The 17,197-nt window shown below is 61.6% G+C and overlaps 7 protein-coding genes across 7 annotated transcripts; 3 read left to right on the top strand and 4 right to left on the bottom strand.

The window, feature by feature from the left end:
* Nucleotides 1-2,971: 2,971 nt before the first annotated feature.
* On the bottom strand, nucleotides 2,972-5,420 carry RHTO_00811 (F-box domain contaning protein; the record flags this gene model as incomplete). The annotated part of the gene is made up of 11 exons (XM_016414495.1): nucleotides 2,972-3,145; nucleotides 3,200-3,960; nucleotides 4,023-4,078; nucleotides 4,144-4,185; nucleotides 4,247-4,408; nucleotides 4,471-4,537; nucleotides 4,594-4,673; nucleotides 4,729-4,808; nucleotides 4,864-5,055; nucleotides 5,114-5,223; nucleotides 5,306-5,420. The coding sequence occupies 11 exons, from the start codon at nucleotides 5,418-5,420 to the stop codon at nucleotides 2,972-2,974; spliced, it is 1,839 nt and encodes a 612-aa protein (XP_016273651.1).
* Nucleotides 5,421-5,625: 205 nt separating this feature from the next.
* RHTO_00812 (uncharacterized protein) lies at nucleotides 5,626-8,067 on the bottom strand (the record flags this gene model as incomplete). The annotated part of the gene is made up of 11 exons (XM_016414496.1): nucleotides 5,626-5,808; nucleotides 5,862-6,469; nucleotides 6,577-6,624; nucleotides 6,676-6,731; nucleotides 6,787-6,828; nucleotides 6,882-7,173; nucleotides 7,235-7,314; nucleotides 7,367-7,446; nucleotides 7,506-7,697; nucleotides 7,754-7,869; nucleotides 7,941-8,067. 11 exons carry the CDS (start codon nucleotides 8,065-8,067, stop codon nucleotides 5,626-5,628), a joined length of 1,824 nt encoding a protein of 607 aa, XP_016273652.1.
* Nucleotides 8,068-8,255: 188 nt separating this feature from the next.
* On the bottom strand, nucleotides 8,256-9,402 carry RHTO_00813 (hexaprenyldihydroxybenzoate methyltransferase; the record flags this gene model as incomplete). Its single annotated transcript, XM_016414497.1, has 3 exons — nucleotides 8,256-8,555; nucleotides 8,632-8,934; nucleotides 8,992-9,402. 3 exons carry the CDS (start codon nucleotides 9,400-9,402, stop codon nucleotides 8,256-8,258), a joined length of 1,014 nt encoding a protein of 337 aa, XP_016273653.1.
* A 238-nt stretch (nucleotides 9,403-9,640) lies between these two features.
* Nucleotides 9,641-10,734, bottom strand: RHTO_00814 (tubulin-folding cofactor b; the record flags this gene model as incomplete). Its single annotated transcript, XM_016414498.1, has 5 exons — nucleotides 9,641-9,779; nucleotides 9,867-10,116; nucleotides 10,211-10,316; nucleotides 10,384-10,569; nucleotides 10,654-10,734. The coding sequence occupies 5 exons, from the start codon at nucleotides 10,732-10,734 to the stop codon at nucleotides 9,641-9,643; spliced, it is 762 nt and encodes a 253-aa protein (XP_016273654.1).
* A 245-nt stretch (nucleotides 10,735-10,979) lies between these two features.
* RHTO_00815 (cystathionine gamma-synthase) lies at nucleotides 10,980-13,535 on the top strand (the record flags this gene model as incomplete). Its single annotated transcript, XM_016414499.1, has 4 exons — nucleotides 10,980-11,177; nucleotides 11,292-12,406; nucleotides 12,463-12,801; nucleotides 12,866-13,535. The coding sequence occupies 4 exons, from the start codon at nucleotides 10,980-10,982 to the stop codon at nucleotides 13,533-13,535; spliced, it is 2,322 nt and encodes a 773-aa protein (XP_016273655.1).
* Nucleotides 13,536-14,148: 613 nt separating this feature from the next.
* Nucleotides 14,149-15,782, top strand: RHTO_00816 (Bestrophin/UPF0187 family protein; the record flags this gene model as incomplete). Its single annotated transcript, XM_016414500.1, has 5 exons — nucleotides 14,149-14,212; nucleotides 14,281-14,464; nucleotides 14,557-15,179; nucleotides 15,245-15,430; nucleotides 15,637-15,782. The coding sequence occupies 5 exons, from the start codon at nucleotides 14,149-14,151 to the stop codon at nucleotides 15,780-15,782; spliced, it is 1,203 nt and encodes a 400-aa protein (XP_016273656.1).
* A 309-nt stretch (nucleotides 15,783-16,091) lies between these two features.
* On the top strand, nucleotides 16,092-17,011 carry RHTO_00817 (uncharacterized protein; the record flags this gene model as incomplete). Its single annotated transcript, XM_016414501.1, has 2 exons — nucleotides 16,092-16,379; nucleotides 16,445-17,011. 2 exons carry the CDS (start codon nucleotides 16,092-16,094, stop codon nucleotides 17,009-17,011), a joined length of 855 nt encoding a protein of 284 aa, XP_016273657.1.
* Between the last annotated feature and the right edge of the window lie 186 nt (nucleotides 17,012-17,197).

A 17,197-nucleotide genomic window follows, 5' to 3' on the forward strand; every position in this document is an offset into this window, starting at 1 on the left:
TCCCGCCAAGGTCTGCACCATGTAAAAGACACCTTTGTGTTTCCCAGCAGGAACAAGGATGCGATCCCGCGACCAACAGCGGCCGGCAAGAGCCGATCGCCCGCAACTCGCCGGATTCTGACCAAATTGCTTCGTTCTTGAACGCGTTCGCACCCTTTTCTCGCATCATTGCACGGTACCTTCGTATAGTGGTTATTACGGGGGTTTACTATTTCCTCGCTGAGCCTGTTTCGGCTCAGGAGTCCTCGTTGTCTGCCCCTGCCGTTCCGGCTCAGGAGTTCGAATCTCCTAGGTACCTTTTTGGTTCACGGGCGCGCGCCAGGTGTCCCTTTTTGCATCTGGGCGCCGGCGGACGTCGAACGGCACCCGCTGGAGAGGCGTTGGAAGCCGTTTCGCGACCTCGCAGCGGAGATTCGGGCGCCATGCGCCAGTCGTGCCGTCGGGCGAAGAGAGGTTGCTCTCCGCCAGAACTCTCGCTACTCTGCACAAGGATTGTGCTGGCCTGCTGGACCGCTCTCAAGACTCACAGCCACGCTGAGCAGCATCATCCGCCGTCCCCAGCCACTTGTCCCTTCACCTTCGCCATTCTCGCTCGGGCTGATGAAGCAGGGCACCGCGGACAACGCAGGCGGAGCGGGTAGTGAAGCAGGGTGCATGCCACGTCGCATGCCTCAATGCTCTTCGGAGTCGCTGCGCTCTGGCGGAGCATGCGGTCGGCCGCTCACTCTTCCTCCCCTCTCGCTGCCTTTCGCCGTTCCCGCCCGAGCGGGCTCACGATGCTCACTTTTCTCCTGCGATTCTGAACTTCGAAAACGTTGTCTAGGCGCTGTTCGACATGACCCAGCCCCTCATACCGGATCCTACGCCTCTAACTCGAGCCAGCGCTCGCGGGTCAAACTGAAGCCGATTGAGATCTTGCGGAGGCTTCTAGGCAAACAGGGTGGATCAGCAAGCAAAGAGCTGCCTGCGGGATGTCGGAAACTCGAGGTATGGGCAGGCGCAATGCCGCAGGGTGAGTCGAGCCAGGGTCTTTCGTTTGCTTCTTCCCGCTTGCAGCTCGACTGCGCTAGCCTCGCCAGTCCAAGGACTTACTCTTTCATGGACCGCAGGCCAAGTCTGTTCACAAAGATGCCCTGCTACCCGACGCCTGCCCGCCAGCTCGTTCGGCTGGTCCAGCCTTGTCTCGCTGCAGCTGGTGTAGGTCACCGACAGTAATCACGCAGTCTGCTGGCTCACTTGCGTATTGTGAAACCTTTCGCCATGCCCTCGCACGCCCTCGCACGCCCGCGCCCGCCCGCGCCATGGACATGCTCGCCCTGCTTTTCCGTACGCGTCTAACCGTCTTCGCATCTCGGAGCCTTCCATACGATTACGACCTCGTTCTACTGCAGCTCTGCAAAGCTCGTTAACCAGCCTCGGCATGCGACATGCGACGGCCAGCTAGCTCGTAAGGTCGGATGGGCTTGCGAACGAACTGCTCGGGACTACGCGCAGCCTGGCTGCCACGACCGGTGCAGATGCTCCCAGCATGCTCGCTGAGACTGTTGCCATATCTGCTGTGCTTCCCTCTCCTTCTCAGCGTGCAGGAACATCCACCTGTGGCTTGTGGCAGCCGGCGCTCCGATTCAAGCAGTTCTTTTCGCGCCCATACGCCCACTCGCCTCCGTGCCGCCCCTCAAGAGGCACAATGAGCTGGTTGTTTATCGAAACGAGGTCTTGCGGACGAAATACGGAGCAGACGGCGCCGGCCTTTGCTCGACCTTCTCACCGATCTTCCGACGGTTGCTCTTCAGCTGGCTAGTCCGCCTTTGCTCTGCAGGCTCGAGAACATCGATGCGTACCCCTCTCTTGCTCCCTCGCCCGCCCCGACGCGGCGACTGGCGCATGGCGCCCGAGTCTCCGCTGCGAGGTCGCGAAACGGCTTCCAACGCCTCTCCAGCGGGTGCCGTTCGACGTCCGCCGGCGCCCAGATGCAAAAAGGGACACCTGGCGCGCGCCCGTGAACCAAAAAGGTACCTAGGAGATTCGAACTCCTGAGCCGGAACGGCAGGGGCAGACAACGAGGACTCCTGAGCCGAAACAGGCTCAGCGAGGAAATAGTAAACCCCCGTAATAACCACTATACGAAGGTACCGTGCAATGATGCGAGAAAAGGGTGCAAACACGTTCAAGAACAAAGCAATTTGGTCAGAATCCGGCGAGTTGCGGGCGATCGGCTCTTGCCGGCCGCTGTTGGTCGCGGGATCGCATCCTTGTTCCTGCTGGGAAACACAAAGGTGTCTTTTACATGGTGCAGACCTTGGCGGGACATGTGGAGGTCAAGAACGGCGAGGAAGAGGTCGAGAAGGAGGAGCGAGGGAACTCGCATTCCTCACGTCTCGGCAACGTCGCCCTTGGTCAAGCCGCGGGGCGTTCGCTGTAGCAGAGCTCTTGGTGTGACGCTCGACAGCTTGGGCGGGGAGCAGCGCGACATTGGAAGCGAGAAAGAGACGAAGCAGCCGGACCTTCTCGACTCTCGCCTTCACAATGTAGACCCACATGCTCGCCGCTCTGGCCGGTCACTTCCATCCGGAGCAGGCGACATCAGAGCAATCGGTTTGAATCAGGTCAGACACCTTGTAAGCAGAGAGGACGCAAGGATGGCGACGAGCGCACAAACCTAGCCGAGTCGCTAGGCGAAGCCGAACGTGCTTTCTCTTCCCTATATACGTCAACAGCATCCGTATCATAAATTCCCAGAGTCTACACGCGCGAAGGAGGTTTCCCGTGAACCAGCGACGGCTGCACAAGCTGCTTGATGATCGGGAGACCCTGTCGACGTCGGCTCTCCTCGCCGCACCGGCAGAGTGTGCGAAGCAATGTTCCTTCGATGCACGGTCTGCGCTAGTGTAAAACAACGTGCGGCTGGGAAGCCCAAGCAATCAAGCGACTAGAAGCGACTCCTCCCACATCCGTTCCTGCTGCGTCTCGCTCACTTCTTCGTCTCGTCCGCGGGCGAAGCGAGCTGATTGGCCACAGGGCTGGGCGGGACGGGCGGACGGTAGGTGATGGCGGCTGCGCAGTAGGTTAGCTTGAAGAAGGGGGGTTTGCGCTTCCCTCCGTGCGCGGGACGCGGCTGTTTTGGCCTCCTGACGAAAGCCTTGCGCTGCAAATGAACAGTTCAGTTGATGCTGTACGCTGTACAATACGAGACGCTCACCAAGTCGGCCCAGTGAACGCCCGTGATGACTTCGCCGCCATGCATTCGCACCTCGAAGTGAGGACCGAGGTTTTCAAGATCGCCCGCGTATGCCGCAAGACTATCGAGTCCGACGCTGGTGATGACTTGGTGAAGGAGTCCGAGGTAGGAACTCGAAACGGGCTGAAACTTGGCGTCGGCTTGAGAGGACCAGGTCGTCGGGCGGTGACGCATGTCGAGGTGCGCGTTGTGGTCCCGGATTGGGAAGCTCCAACCGCAAAAGCTGCAGGTAAAGACGGCGAGAGGACCGTGCAGCAAGCCGAGGAGCTGCCCGTCGGTGAGCTGGTCGTGCAGCGGCGCAACGCCCTTCGAGTCGTCTGCGTCGTCGACGAAGACGGAGGGTTCGGCAGTGATGAGATTGACGATGTACGCTGGGAGGTGGATGCCGATCGAGAGGAGGGCGCGGGCGAGTTGGTCGAAGTAACGAATCTTGTCGATGCGAGCTTGACGCTGGATGTCGAGGCGAATCTTTGGGGTCAAGGCGGCCCAGCTTGACGTGTCGATGACGGCGTCCTCAGGCTGCCAGAGCACCTCGATGGAGGGAAGGCGGAGGAACGCGTGCACGTTCGGAAAGAATTCCTGCTCGGCAGGCGAGGTTGCGTTGTAAAGCAGGTTGTACAGCGCGCGCAGCCCATCTCTACGCTGACTTCTCGCGTGCTGTAAACGTCGGTCGCGCTGTGCTTGGACCGCGCCCAAGACCTGGCTGTGGACCTGCGCCCAGTCTGCGCGCAAGCGAACGAGATGGTAAGCGGGACCTCGGCGGGAGCATCGAAGAGCGACATACACTCGTCCGTTACAGGTTCTGAGCTGTTCCTGACCGACGTCGGAACCGCAAGCGTGCTGGCAAGAGGGAGAGGTCAGCGATTCCATGCTGCCTGGCGCGGTATGAGGAGCCTCAGTCCTACTCCTGCTCGGCGAAGCCAGCTGCGATGAGCCTCTTCTGGATCCTGTGAGCACGCAAAAGGTCAAGTCGGCGCGAGTTAACGGCAGTGAAAGCGGATTGCGCACTGCTTGAAACGCTTTGCCGGCCTCTCCCTTTCCTCCACCAGCTTCTCCTGGTACAGGCGCTCCTCGTGAACGACAAGTTTGGCGGCATCAGCTGCGGCTGCCGCCTTGTACCGCTCAAAGGACCTCTGGAAGTCGACGGCGGCTCCGGAGGGATGAGCCTTCCTGCGGTCGGTCCTCGCGGCCGGGGGGGGGGGGGGGGGTCGATAGAGTGAAGGTAGGCGGACGTTGCGACGACTTCCGGCTTCCAGTAGAAGAGCTCGCGACGGCGGTGCATCTTGCCCTTTGCGGAGTCTGCTGGCGACATGGTGAGTAGCAGACTCGCGATGATGTGAACCGCCCGGACGCACGACGCGCCGCAAGAGAGCAGCAAAGGCTGAGCGGGTGCAGGTCTTGGACTTCTTCAGGGATGGCGGAAGCGGGAAAGACGCTGGCGAAGCCGAACATTAGCAAGGTATCGGGTGAGCAGGAGCGTCAGGACGCACTTCGCCTCGAGGCACGGGTAGCAAGCGCGGACTTGCAGGTCAAACCGAGGGAAGGAGTAAGAGGCCGAGGAGCCGCAGACCTGCGATGAAGCCAAAGTCAGCCGTCTCAGCGAGACGAAGCTACGCCAAACGCACCTGGCAGACCTTGCCTTGCAGCAAGAACGCGATCCTTGGCTCGGGAAGCTCTCCCGTCAGGTCGTCGACGCCGACATTCCTCCTTGCTGCGGTCCAGACGGGCGCGGCGGCCTTGCGGAACAAGGTCGAGCGGATCGTCTTGCTCGTCTGGGCGAGCGCGAGGACGGTCTCCGGGTCGAGGAAGCTGCAGATCTGCGCGCGCGACCTAGGTTGTCAGCGTATCTCTTAGTACGCTTCCGATGCGACACACCTGGACGACCATGTCGAGCGGCAAAGTCGAAAAGGACAACCTCCTCAGCTTGTCCTCGCCTGCGCTCGCCGTTCCCTCGCCTCCTCCTCCGGTCCTGCGCTTCTTCGAGGCTACTCAAGAGGAACAGAAGTAAGTTCATGCCGCGAGAAGCCAGTCGCAACTCCGCGGATCATCCGAGAAGAGGCGACTCACCCTCGTCCTTCGAGCCCTCCTGCTCGTCGCCTACGAAGTCGGAAGCGCTGGTGGCCTGCTGAGAGGCGAGAGGCGTCTTGACTGATCCAGCCAAGGTGTATGTCGCAGGCTCCATGAGGGGTCAAGTGCAAGCGAGTGCAGGGAGAAGGTCAAGAGGCGAAGCGCGTTTTTGTCGGTCAGCTTCCTCGTCCTCTCCTCGTCGGCGACGCATGCGCGGCGGTAGCGTTCTGTCAGGAAAGCGTACAAAGCACAACTCTCATCCTCCTCATCAAGCGAACCTCCTCATCAAGCGATCTCAAGCGTTCCCTCCCGGCGCCGTCCTACGACGCCCTCCCGCCACTCGTACCCTCCGAAAGCGTCTGATTGCCGAGCTGCCGAGGCGGCGGAGGCGGAGGCTGAAGCGAGATGTGGATGGCGCGGTCGACGAGGTAAAGGTCGCTTGGACCCATGTGGGCTGGCCGTCCGAACCATGTGATACCCCAGTCGGGCTCGCGTCCTTCAGCCTGTAATGAGAAGCATTAGCAAAGCCTATGCTGCCGCGGGAGGCTGCACGCACCACTCCAGTCCAGGACACGTTCCTCTTCACCGATCCATCGCGCAGCGTCACGGCGAAACGGCCGCCGAGACGCTTGAGGTCCTGACTCGTGGTGTTCAAGCGGTCCAGGTTCGCCTCGTCGAGCATCGTGTCGATGAGCTTGAGGTACTCGGCGCCGGCCGACACGCAGGAGACGTTGTCGGGCTCTGACCAGGGATGCGAGCTAGCGACGTGCGCGAGAATGTCGGGGTAGGATTTGTTGAGGCACGTCGAGTTGCTGCAGACGAAGAGGGCGACGGGTCGACTGAAGAGCTGGTCGATCACGGCATCCGGCAACTGCTCGTGAAGCGGAGCGAGACCCTTGCTCTCGTCCTTCTCGTCGACGAAGACCGAGCGCTCCGATGTGATGACCTTGACGACGCGAGGAGGAAGGGGAATGTTGGCCTCGTGAAGGACGCGAGCAAGCTGGTCGAACATCCAAACCTTGTCGAGGCGGAGCAGGCGACGAACGTCCGAGAGGATTGTCACATGGCTGGGCCAGGTTGCCGGATTGACAGAGTTTGAGTCGTGGACCAAAGCCGCTTGACGGTCGGCAACTGGTCGAAGGCCTTCTTGCGAGGAAAGATGGCCTGCTCGGACGCCGAACAAGCGGCCTTGACTTGAACGAAGAGCGGCTGGAGGGCGTTCCGACGGTCCTGTTGTCGCTGGGCGCGTTCGAGCGAGAGACGACGCTGACGATTATGCGTGGCGAGAGCCGTCACCGTCGGCTGAATCTTCGCCCATTCTGCAATCTCGCGGTGAGTAAGCTGTCGCCGGCAGAGCGACTGGTACGCACCGTCATCGCTCAAGCGCACGCCACCGTAATCGTACCCCCGAGGGATGGCGAGAACGCTGCACAAGCTGGCGGCATCAACAGCGGTCGAGAGTAAGAACGCTTGCGACCCACTCTTGAGCGACGAAGCCGGCCGCGATGAGCCGGTCCCGAATTCTGCACATGAGCTGGTCAGCAGCGCGTCATCAGTGGCAAGGCGGAGGACATACTGCGCCATGCGGGCTTCAATCTTCCTCTTCTCTTCCGCCAAGTTCTCGTCGAGCGAGCGTGATTCGTACTTGAAGATCGTTGCGGCGTCTGCAGACACCTTGACCTTGCGCTGACGACACTCTTCGCGGAAGAGCTGGGCGTCATCGTTCGGGCTGTACTCGGGCTCCTGCTCGTCGTCGTTCTCCGGCTTCGGCGGCGAGTCGATCGCGTCAAGGTGATCAGACACGGCGGCAACTTCGGGAACCCAGAAGTAGTGTTCCTCGTCGGCGCGGGTGTTGCCAGCAGCCGAGTCTGTGGCGGAATAGTCGAGTCGGCGTAAAGTCGCTTGCGAAGGACGGGGAGGGTCGCTCACAAGGCGTTGAGAGGCAGCATTCGAGCGCAAGCGGGTGAAGGTCTTCCATCTCATTGCGGATGCGAGAGGCGTTGCGGAGACTGAAGAGGCCGTCAGCGGGCGGGGCTCGCAGGAGAGGCGGGAGGAACGGACTTGGCCGTCATGCATTTGCTGCAGGCGCAAACGCGGAGCTCGTGCTCGGCTTCGGTCTTGAGTCGAGTCGTACCGCAGACCTACGCCGCGAGCCGTGTCAGTTGCGCAAAGGAGAAGAGCCAGGTGAACCGAGACGAACCTGGCAAGCCTTTCCCTGGACCAAGTACGCGTACGTTGGCTCGTCCATCTCGGCCTGCAAGTCGGGCATGCCGACGTTCCTGCTCGCAGCGAGCCAGACGGGCTCGGCAGCCTTGCGGAAGAGCGTGGAGCAGATCGACTTGCTCGTCTGGCCGATGGCGAGGAGGGTGCCGGGGTCGACGTCGCTGCAGATCTATGGCCGGAGGGTCAGCTGGGCGTCGAAAGCAAGAGAAGAGGCGCCAGGCGCACCTGGAGGACCAGATCCATCGGCAAAGTCGAGAAGACGTCCCTCCCCATCTCAAGCACCTCTTCCGCCTTGCCCTTCCCCTGCTTCCCGCCCGTCTTGCGCTTCTTCGGCTTCGTGGCTGTTGAAGCATCGTAATAGATCAGCCCAAGCCCTCCGCGACGCCTCGCGGGAGAATTGAAGCGACCTCACCGTCCTTGCCCTCGTCCTCCTTCGCACCGCCCTTCCTCCCCTTCGCGCCTCCTGCAGGTTTGGCGGGCGCCGGATCCGCCTTCTGTGGCGCCTTCGGAGCAGACGAACTGCGTGTCGAGGGCGGCATGGGCGATTGCTGCAAGCGTGAGTGAGGGGACGAGGGAAAGGAGCGACGAGGTCAAGTCACTTTTGTCGAGAGCGAGCTGAGCGGGCCAGAGGAAATGGTGGAGTAGTAGTCAAGCTGAGAGACTGAGTGAAAAGCCTCTCGCATCTCGCCTCGCACCGAAGCAACCACCTCTCCAGCCCGCTCGTCTGTTACACCTTGGGCCTCCTCACCGCCGCAAAATAGTTGACCATCTCCCCCCACCCGCCCATCGCACCAGGATCCAACAATCTCCACTTTCCGTTGACTGGATCATACGGGACGCCCCTCGTCTCGAACGCCTCCCAGCCCTTTTCGCGGAAAAAGTCCCGCAGCTCGGTGGGGCGGAGGTATTTGTGGTAGGTGTGCGTGCCGGGGGTGACGAGACGGAGAACGTCTTCGGCGAGGGTGATGGTGAGGAGTTCGGCGAGAGGGGTGCGGGAGATCGTCGAGAGGATGAGGTGGCCGCCGGGCTGTACGTCGATGTCAACGTCAGGAATGTCAGCCTCGTGCGGAGAGCGAGTCAGACGTGAACCGGCGCCCACGCACCTTCGTAAGCTGCATCAAGCACTCGAGGAAGCCCCTCGGATCCTCGACATGTTCCACCACCTCCATCGCACACACGACATCGAACTGTTTCCCCTCCTTGACCAAGTCCTCCGCCGCGCAATGCCTGTATTCGAGCGAGTTGGTAGGTCGTGATGAGGAAGAGGAGGAAGAAGAGGAGGGGATGGAAATGGGCGAGTTGAGGAGGTTTAGGGAGGGGTCGAGCGAGGCGTGCGTTTGAGCGGTCGTGATGTTCGAGGCGGATGCATCGATCGCCAACGTATCTGCTCCTAGTCTTGCTAGTGACTACGCGCATGAACTCATCAGCATGCGACCCTCCTTCCTCGAGACCTGCAGACGCACCTCCGCAAAGATCCCCCCACCGCATCCAACATCCAACCCACTCCGTCCCTCCAACCACCTCCCACTCTCAACATCGACCTCCTCAACCCTCAGTATCTCATCCCTGAGCACCTCGATCCTAGCCGGGTTCATGCGGTGCAACAGGCCGAATTCGCCTGTCGGATCCCACCAATGCGCGGAGAGCGCCGAGAAGTGCGAGATCTCGGATGCAGAGATGGTGTTGGTGGACTTCTGGTGCTGGGAGGGACGGCTGGTGGTGAGGGTGCGACGGGAGGAGGTGGTCGAGGAGGCGGAGGTGATGAGGTTTGGGAGAGGAGAGGAGACCGTTGGAAGGCTTGCGGACAGGCTTGGCGCAGATTGAGCATGTCTGAAAGCCCGGGCAAGCCGCCCGGAAGCGCTCGAGCGGAGCATCGTGCAAGCAGAGTGAAAAGACGGAGCGAGAGAGGCGGATCGCGAAGGAGAGGGACGTCAAGCATCGCGGCGACTCGTTCCTTTGGCTTGATGTACCTTGTACGTGCTACTCATGGCTTTCGAAAGCCGACGAGAGATACGCTGAAGCGAAAATGGAGCGAGCACCCGAAAGAACGATGCAAATGCGAGGGTATCCTTGCGAAACGAAGTCATGCTACACTCCCTGCTCCTGCTAGCGCTACATCTCCATCTCCTCGGCCTCCTCGTCGTCGTCGGCGAACGGGTCGAGCTCCGGAAAGTCGCCGACTGTGACTTTATCGGGGCGGACGAAGCTGGCTCGAAGCGGGCCGGTCTGGAAGTAGCGTTTGCCCTCGACGCTGCGCATCCGCTCGGCCGATCTTATCAGCGCCTCGACTCGTGCAAGATGGACGAGAGACCCGAAGCTGCACAACGTGCGGACTCACGCTCCATCGTTCTTCCCAACCGGTTCATCCCACTCGACCCCAACCCACACACTCCCATCCTTTGTCCCAAACTCCGTGGGTCCAACAAACCTCACCGTTCCTCGTCGTCGCAGTTCGGGCGAGAGGGCGACTTCGCACCGTGCGCCGGGGACGAGGTCGGAGGGAAGAGAAGGGGCGGAGGAAGGGGAGGGCGAGGAGGAGGGGGCGAAGCGGCCTAGCCGGTTGCGCTTCTTGTAGGCGAGAATGGTGTCTGTGCGAATCCAGATACCGTATGTCGAGCGAGTCAGCTCAATGTGCGGGAGAAATCCACAAGCGGGTCTCGCCAGGATGGCCATCGAGCGCACCTCTTCGCGCGGCGTACTCCTCCTCCGTCAGCTCAAACTTTTCGACCTGCGAGTCGTCGACGAACTGGTTGGCGAACGAAGCAGCCTGCGGATCTGACGAGTCGACCTGTACAAGTGAACGAGGGCAAGGTCAGCTCCACCGACAGAGACTTCAGCTGCACTTGACTGCTCACGCGTATGGTCATGTACTCTGCGATGCCGTAGCTGGCGAGCGTCCTGTCGTCGTTGTCGAGCACCGCGACGACCTCTCCTCCCGCACCTGCTCCTCCTCCCGATCCATGACCCGCGTCCGCCGGTGTGCGGCGTAGCGAGAGCAGCTGTGCATGAGTCGGGATGCCAGTGATGGGTTCTAGCTTTGACTGCGAGCGAGTGGTGCCGTGTCAGTCCTCCTCCCTCCTCGTTCGAGGTGGGGCGGTGAGCTGGTGAGTGAGATGGAAGCGCACCTTGAGCTGGAGGACGGTCGACAGTGGGTCGATCCGTCGCTCTGACCGCGTCGCACTCGACTCGACGTACACGCTCTGCATCGTCCACAGCCAACCCTCGTCGTCGCCGTCCTTGACTCTCTCTCTCACACTTACACCTCGCTTCTTTCTCCTTGCTGGACTCGCTGAGGCTATTACAGAAGCTATCGAAGGCTGTACCCGTGCTCTCAGCGTTTCCCGCTTCCCCCGAGTCAACTCGACCTCCCCCTCCACTTCGTCCCGGAACTCCTCCTCCTCATCGGCATCGTCTTCCTCCAACGACTCGCTAGAGCCGACACAGCGACGCCATGCCCACCTCTTTCCGCGTACAGCCCCCGCCGCCCTCGCACGTCGGCGACCTCGTCCCAGCCGACACCCCTCACGCCGTCTCAGTCGCACTCCCGACCTGGCAGGACAACGTCGACTACGAGGAGGGCGAGCAGCGCGTAAAGGATGCCATGACTTCGGGCTACCCGCGCTTCTTCATCCACCACAGGATCCAGGCCGTGAGTGGGCGCTTCTTGCCGCGGCTATCGCACGGAGTTGAGAGTGGAGGGAGCTTCGTATCGCCAGCCAGCGTTATCGGGCGCAAGAGACTGACGACCTTTACTCTCGCACAGCTCGCCGACCTCGCGTGCGCCAAGTTCGGCCAGCCAGACGAACTGTGCATCCTCCTCCCTACCGAATCCACCGCTCGCGGCTGCTCGTCCTTCCTCTCCTCGCGCTCTCCTCCCGTCCATTCCCGCATTACCTCCTGGCCTATCCATGCCGTCTCCTCCTTCTCACCAACCGACTCGACCCCCTCTGCTTCCGCCGCGACAAGAACGATTACCGTCTGGGCCTGCTTCCTCCCCTCGTCCGACTTTCCCGCCGCAAAACAGTACTGGCAGCACACGGGCGAAGGGATCTCGTCCCGCGTCGCTGAGCGTTGCTTGATCCTCCTTGGCGAGATCGAGGCCGACGCCAACGGAGCGACTGGAGGAGCGGGAGCATCGCCTACTCAGGCGACGCCGAGTCAGGCTGGACCAGGTCAGGAGGGCGCGACTAGGTTTTTCGTCAACGGAGGTGGGAACGGGCCAGTCAATGGAGGACGGTACGCCTCGTCGAAGAGTCGGTACCAGGTTGCGAAAGGCAGCGCGACGACACCGCCTGTCGCAGCGGGTATCGAAGTCGCCCGACCGACTGTCTCGTCCAAGCTGCGGTACTCGACTAGCAAGGCCCGCGCTACGAATGGAGGAGACAGTGGCGAGGCGACTCCCTCCTCGTCCGAGGCCGACTCGCTCGCCAACTCGATCGAGCAGCTCTCGATGCCTTCCGCCTCTTCTTCGCGCCGGCCTTCACAAGACGCTGCCTCTTCTCCTCTCCCAACTCCCGCGACGCCCCTTCTCGCCACAACGAACGGCACCTCGCTCGTCGAGCAAGACGAAGACGTTCTCGCGCGCTACGTGGAAGAACGCTACGGGCGGAACCTGGACCTCTCACTCGCGCCGCTCGCAAAACTCGCGATGAGGCGTCGGATTGCCGGAGTCTTGCGCGAAGGACCGGGCGAGGCGATTCCGGTGCAGGACATGACCGGCGCAAAGAGAGAGGAGAGTACCCGTGGTGTTACGGGTCTGACGGAGGACGATGTGTGGTTGTATTCGTGTGGTATGAATGCGATCTTCCATGCGCACCAGGTCGCCATGGAGGCGTGGAAGAGGGAGGGGAGGGAGGTCGGCAAGAGTGTCTGCTTCGGGTGCGCGCGGCTCAGTCTGTCCCTATGTTGCTCGACTGACGCGACGGTGATCGCAGCTTCCCGTACACCGACACGCTCAAGATCCTCGAAAAGTGGGGACCAGGCTGCCACTTCTTCGGACGCGGCCTGACCTCCGACCTCCCCTCTCTCCGTCAAACCCTTCAACAATCCTCCCCGCCCATCCTCGCCCTCTTCTGCGAGTTCCCCTCGAACCCACTCTTGCGCTCGCCGCCGCTCCACGAACTACGCAAACTCGCAGACGAGTTTGGGTTCCTCATCGTCGTTGATGAGACGATCGCCGGGTTCGTCAATGTCGAGGTGTTGCCGTTGGCGGATATTGTCGTGAGCAGCTTGACGAAGGTGTTCAGCGGCGACAGCAACGTCATGGGTGGCAGGTGCGCCGGGACTTTCCTTTCCTTCCACCGGGGAGTGCGCTGCTGACCGTCAAACCGCGCGCAGCCTCGTCCTGAACCCGAAGGCGCCTCATTACGCCGCTCTCAAAGCCGCACAAGAAGCGACTTACGAAGACGCCTACTTCGACGAAGACGCGATCTACATGGAGCGCAACTCGCGTGACTTCCAGGCTCGCGTCGCGCAGGAGAACTCGAACGCCGAGATGCTTTGCAATTATCTGCGGTCGCGGCGAGTTCCCGGGCCGGCGGCGACGGGCGTTATCGACGAGCCCAAGCAGGAGGAGTTGGCGAACGGCGCGGAGACGAGCGAGTTCGTCGTGACGGAGGTGTACTACCCCAAGTACATGACGCCGGAACACTACCTCGCCTCGCTGCGGCCTCCCAACCCCTCCCTCGGCCCCAAATCATCCGGCTTCGGCGCCCTCTTCTCCCTCACCTTCTCCTCCATCCTCGCCTCCCGCACCTTTTTCGACGCCCTGCCGTGCTACAAGGGCCCCTCGCTCGGGACAAACTTCACCCTCGCGTGTCCCTACACGATCCTCGCGCATTACACGGAGCTTGAGTGGGCCAAGGAGTGGGGCGTCGAGAAGGGCTTGGTGCGCATCTCGACGGGGTTGGAGGAGCCGGAGATGTTGAGGCAGTGGTTCGAGGAGGCGCTGGAGAAGGCAGAGAGGGCGGTCAGGCAGGCAAAGGAGCGAGGGGAGACGGTGGTGTGAAGTCGTCGGGGGAAAAGACAGGCCGTCGAGGCGTACATCAACTCTCTCTAGACCGCGCATCTCCCGCAATACTCATATCTCGTTTGCATTGTTCTCGAAGTCCTCGTCGCTGTTGAGTGCTTGTACAATCAAAATCACAAGGGTTGCCCCGATTACACTTTTCTTTTTGTTTTCTCCCCGCTGTCGCCCTCGCTCCAGCGCTCCTGCCTCGCTCTCTGGGCGGCAAGCGAGGGGCACAATAGACGGCATTACTGCTGTTCAGCCCATACGAGCGAGCACGAGGCCCAGCGAGAGCTGTGGGCCGCTGCTGAGTTCCGCTTACTCCTCATCAGCTACGCGGCCGCTCCCTCTCCCGCATTCCCATCGCTTCGGGCTGGGCTGCGCTCGCGGCTGCACTATGGAAAGTAAGCGACAGAAAGCCAACGGCGCCATCAACGCGGCCCTAGGAGGCGTCTGCGAGAAGCGGGTGCGGGGAATAAAAAAAGAAAAGTGAGCGGCTTGGGCAACCCTTGTGATTTTGATTGTATGCTGCGGTGCACCACCTCCACCAACCTCGTCATTGGCCAGCTTGTCTCTCTTCCCGCTCTTCGTACAGCTCAAGGACTGATTCAGCATGGCTTACGGACTGGCAAAGTCAATCAGGCGCTCCCACGGCGTGCAGCAACTCGGCCTGCTTCGTGCGTCGCCCCCCTTCCCATCCTCATCTCCTCGAACCTGGTAGTGACCGATTCCTCGCGACCCACAGACTTCTCCGCCTGGCACGCCGTGCGCGGCCGCGTACTCGCATACTCGCTCTGGGCAACAGCGGTCTGGCTGCTCAATCTCAAGGGTTGGATGCCGATGGTCTCCAGCGTCGGCTCGTTGGTCAACACGCTCTCGATGGTCACGGGCTTGCTGGTCTCGTTCAGGGCGTCGAGTTCGTACGAGAGGTGCGTTGCGGCGGATGCATGCTGTCTGGGCGACTTGGGGTGACCTTTCGCTGACTCTCGTCCTTTGCCTTTGCCCCCGCCATCTCGTGCAGATGGTCTGAGGGACGCCGAGTATGGGCCAACATTCAGTCAACGACCCGCACCTTCATCCGCCTCCTCATCTTCGCCCTCCCGCCGCCCGCAACCTCCCTGCAGGACTCGCACTCTGCCGCATTCGACGAGCAGCGCGCCTCAGCCATCAAAGAGATGGCCGGCCTCGTGCTCGCTTTCCCCTACGCGTGCATGTACCGCCTGCGTGACCAAGCCGGTCTCGAGCGGAAAGAACTGCAGTCGCTTCTTCCCTCCGACCTCCTCGCCGCGTACCGCTCGACTCCCGCCAGCCAACGCAGCCGGCCTTCCATCTCTGCCGACCCTTCCTTCGTCCAGCACTCGAAGGCTGCAGAAGCAGACCGCGCGATCGCCAACCTCAACGCACCTCCGTCCGCTTCTCGCTTCCTTCCCCGCTCGCTTCCAACAGGCGAACCGACCAACCTCCCTCTCTCGCTCATCCGCGCCATCCAGGCGTACGTCACGGGCTGGCACGAGACCAAGTTGCCGAGCCGTGACTCGCCGAGCGAGGGATCGAGCGTACTGGATGGCGTGACTTTCGCGGCGGCCACGAACGCGCTCAAGGAGTTTACGGACGAGCTGACTGCGCTCGAGCGTATCCGGGACAGTAAGTCACTTCAGCGGTTTAGCTTGTCGGACCGTCTCGCTGACTCGCATGCACGACCTTCGCAGCTCCCATCCCGCTCATCCTCAATATCCAGCTCCAAGTCCTCCTCCTCGTCTACGTCGCCGCCGTCCCTCTACAGCTCGTCCGCTCGTGGGGCGTCTGGAGCGTCGCAGCGACGGCTGTCACAGCTGCTTGCTTCTTTGGTGTCGACCGCGCGGCGGAGGAACTGAGTGATCCGTTCGGTGAAGAGCGTGCGTTCGCTTCCTTCGCTTCTTCGGAGTGGAAGACTAGCTTGTGACAGAAGCTGAAGGGCGTTGTTGCTTCTACCCGCCGTCTTCTCCTCCTTCACACCCATCACACCTTCTCGCCTTCTTTCGCTTCCCGCCCAACCAACGTATTCCCTCGCGCATCTCGCTTCGTCCTTCTTCGCCGCCGTCTTCGTCGCTTCACACAACAGCCAACGACCTCCCCGTCGCACGTTTCTGTGCCGATTTGCACCGCGAGTACCTCGAGATGCTCGGCGAGGGCGGCGGGTCGAGCGGGAACGCCTGGGAACCCGCCTCGATGGACAAGCTCGGCGCGTCGGTCAAGAAGGAGGAGTAGAGGAAGCTGTCTCGAGTGCAACGAGGCTGTATGCGCACCGCCTTTGACCCGCGTTCTTTGAGAATTCCTCCGGGTGACGGTCGGGTGCGAGTCCGTTGGAACGCGAGTTTCTTCGTCCCGTTCGTCGCTGCTGAACTTGCTTGCTGTGCTCGACTGCTCACACACGACACGGCGACGAACCCCGTCTCGCGCTCAGGAAGAAAGGGAGCTGAGCGTCCGAACCTCCTTTGTCCTGCGCCAACCTCCTCTTCGGCGACCACCCTCTTTCTCTTCTTCTGCCAGATCCACTCGACTAGCAGCACGACCACAATGCCCCGCGCGAACTCAATCTCGTTCACGGCGTCGACTTCGACCGCACCGTTCGCACCTCCATCTCATTCAACAGCGCCGGGCGCTCCTTCACGACAACGCGCACTGAGCAAGGCCACCTCGTTCGCCGACCTGCGATTCGCAAAGGACAAGCTGCTCAAGCGCTTCCACCGTGGCGCGTCCGCAGCGGGCAGGGATCTCGATTTCTTCGGATGCGCCGGCGAGATGGACTTTGAGGAAGGGGACGAAGCGGGGATGGGAGAGTCGTCAAAGGTGACGTTGCGTGGAGTGAGTACAGTGTCACTGTCACACGCTGCGAGCGAGGCTAACCGCGTCGAGTGTCGCGCCAACAGCCTTCGACGACCAACCCTCCCCCTCCTCGACCTGCTCCCTACCGCTTCCCTCTGTCCGCGCCTCTCACGCCCGAAGAACAACGACAACTCGAGCGACGTAGAGAAGAGGAACTCGCAGCGGCCGCCTGCCTCGACTACATCTCGGCACAGTCGCACGGTACTCGCTCCTCCTCACTCGCGCACATCGACACGTCGGGCGTCGCGGGTCTCTCGAGCGCCGTCGAGCGACTGAACATCCAGCAGTACCCTCGCCGTCCTTCGCAACCCCACGCACGCGTCCCCTCGCGCGACCTGCTCGAATCCGACGAGGACGGCCGCCCGAGGTCGAACAGCGTCGTCTCGCTCTCGCTCTCCGCGTCCGATTGCTCCTCCCGACCAAGGACAAACGACTCCCTCCCCTCGTTCGCCGAGAGCGCATCGACCATCGACACGACCGGGTCGTTTCCTCCAAGTCCCGTTCAGAGTCCGACGCTGCGAAGTCGGCCGACGTTCGCGTCAGGAATCGCAACGGTCAAGGTCGACACCGAGGCTGTGGCGCAACAGCCGCGAGCTTACGCCTTCATCTAGACGCCCGCCTACATCTCTTCGCCTTTCATCCCGCGCTGTATCCATACTCTCGCGCAGCTTAACCTATACCCTCGCCGCTGTTCCTCGCTCTTGCGACACACGCAGACTATTCCACTCGCTTACAACGATACCCGCGCCGTCGTCGCTTGTCCTCTCGCATCTTTACACTCGTTTCTTGACTTTTGT

Source organism: Rhodotorula toruloides (genome assembly GCF_000320785.1).
Source record: "Rhodotorula toruloides NP11 unplaced genomic scaffold Scaffold10, whole genome shotgun sequence".
In the NCBI taxonomy this organism is placed as follows: Eukaryota; Fungi; Basidiomycota; class Microbotryomycetes; order Sporidiobolales; family Sporidiobolaceae; genus Rhodotorula; species Rhodotorula toruloides.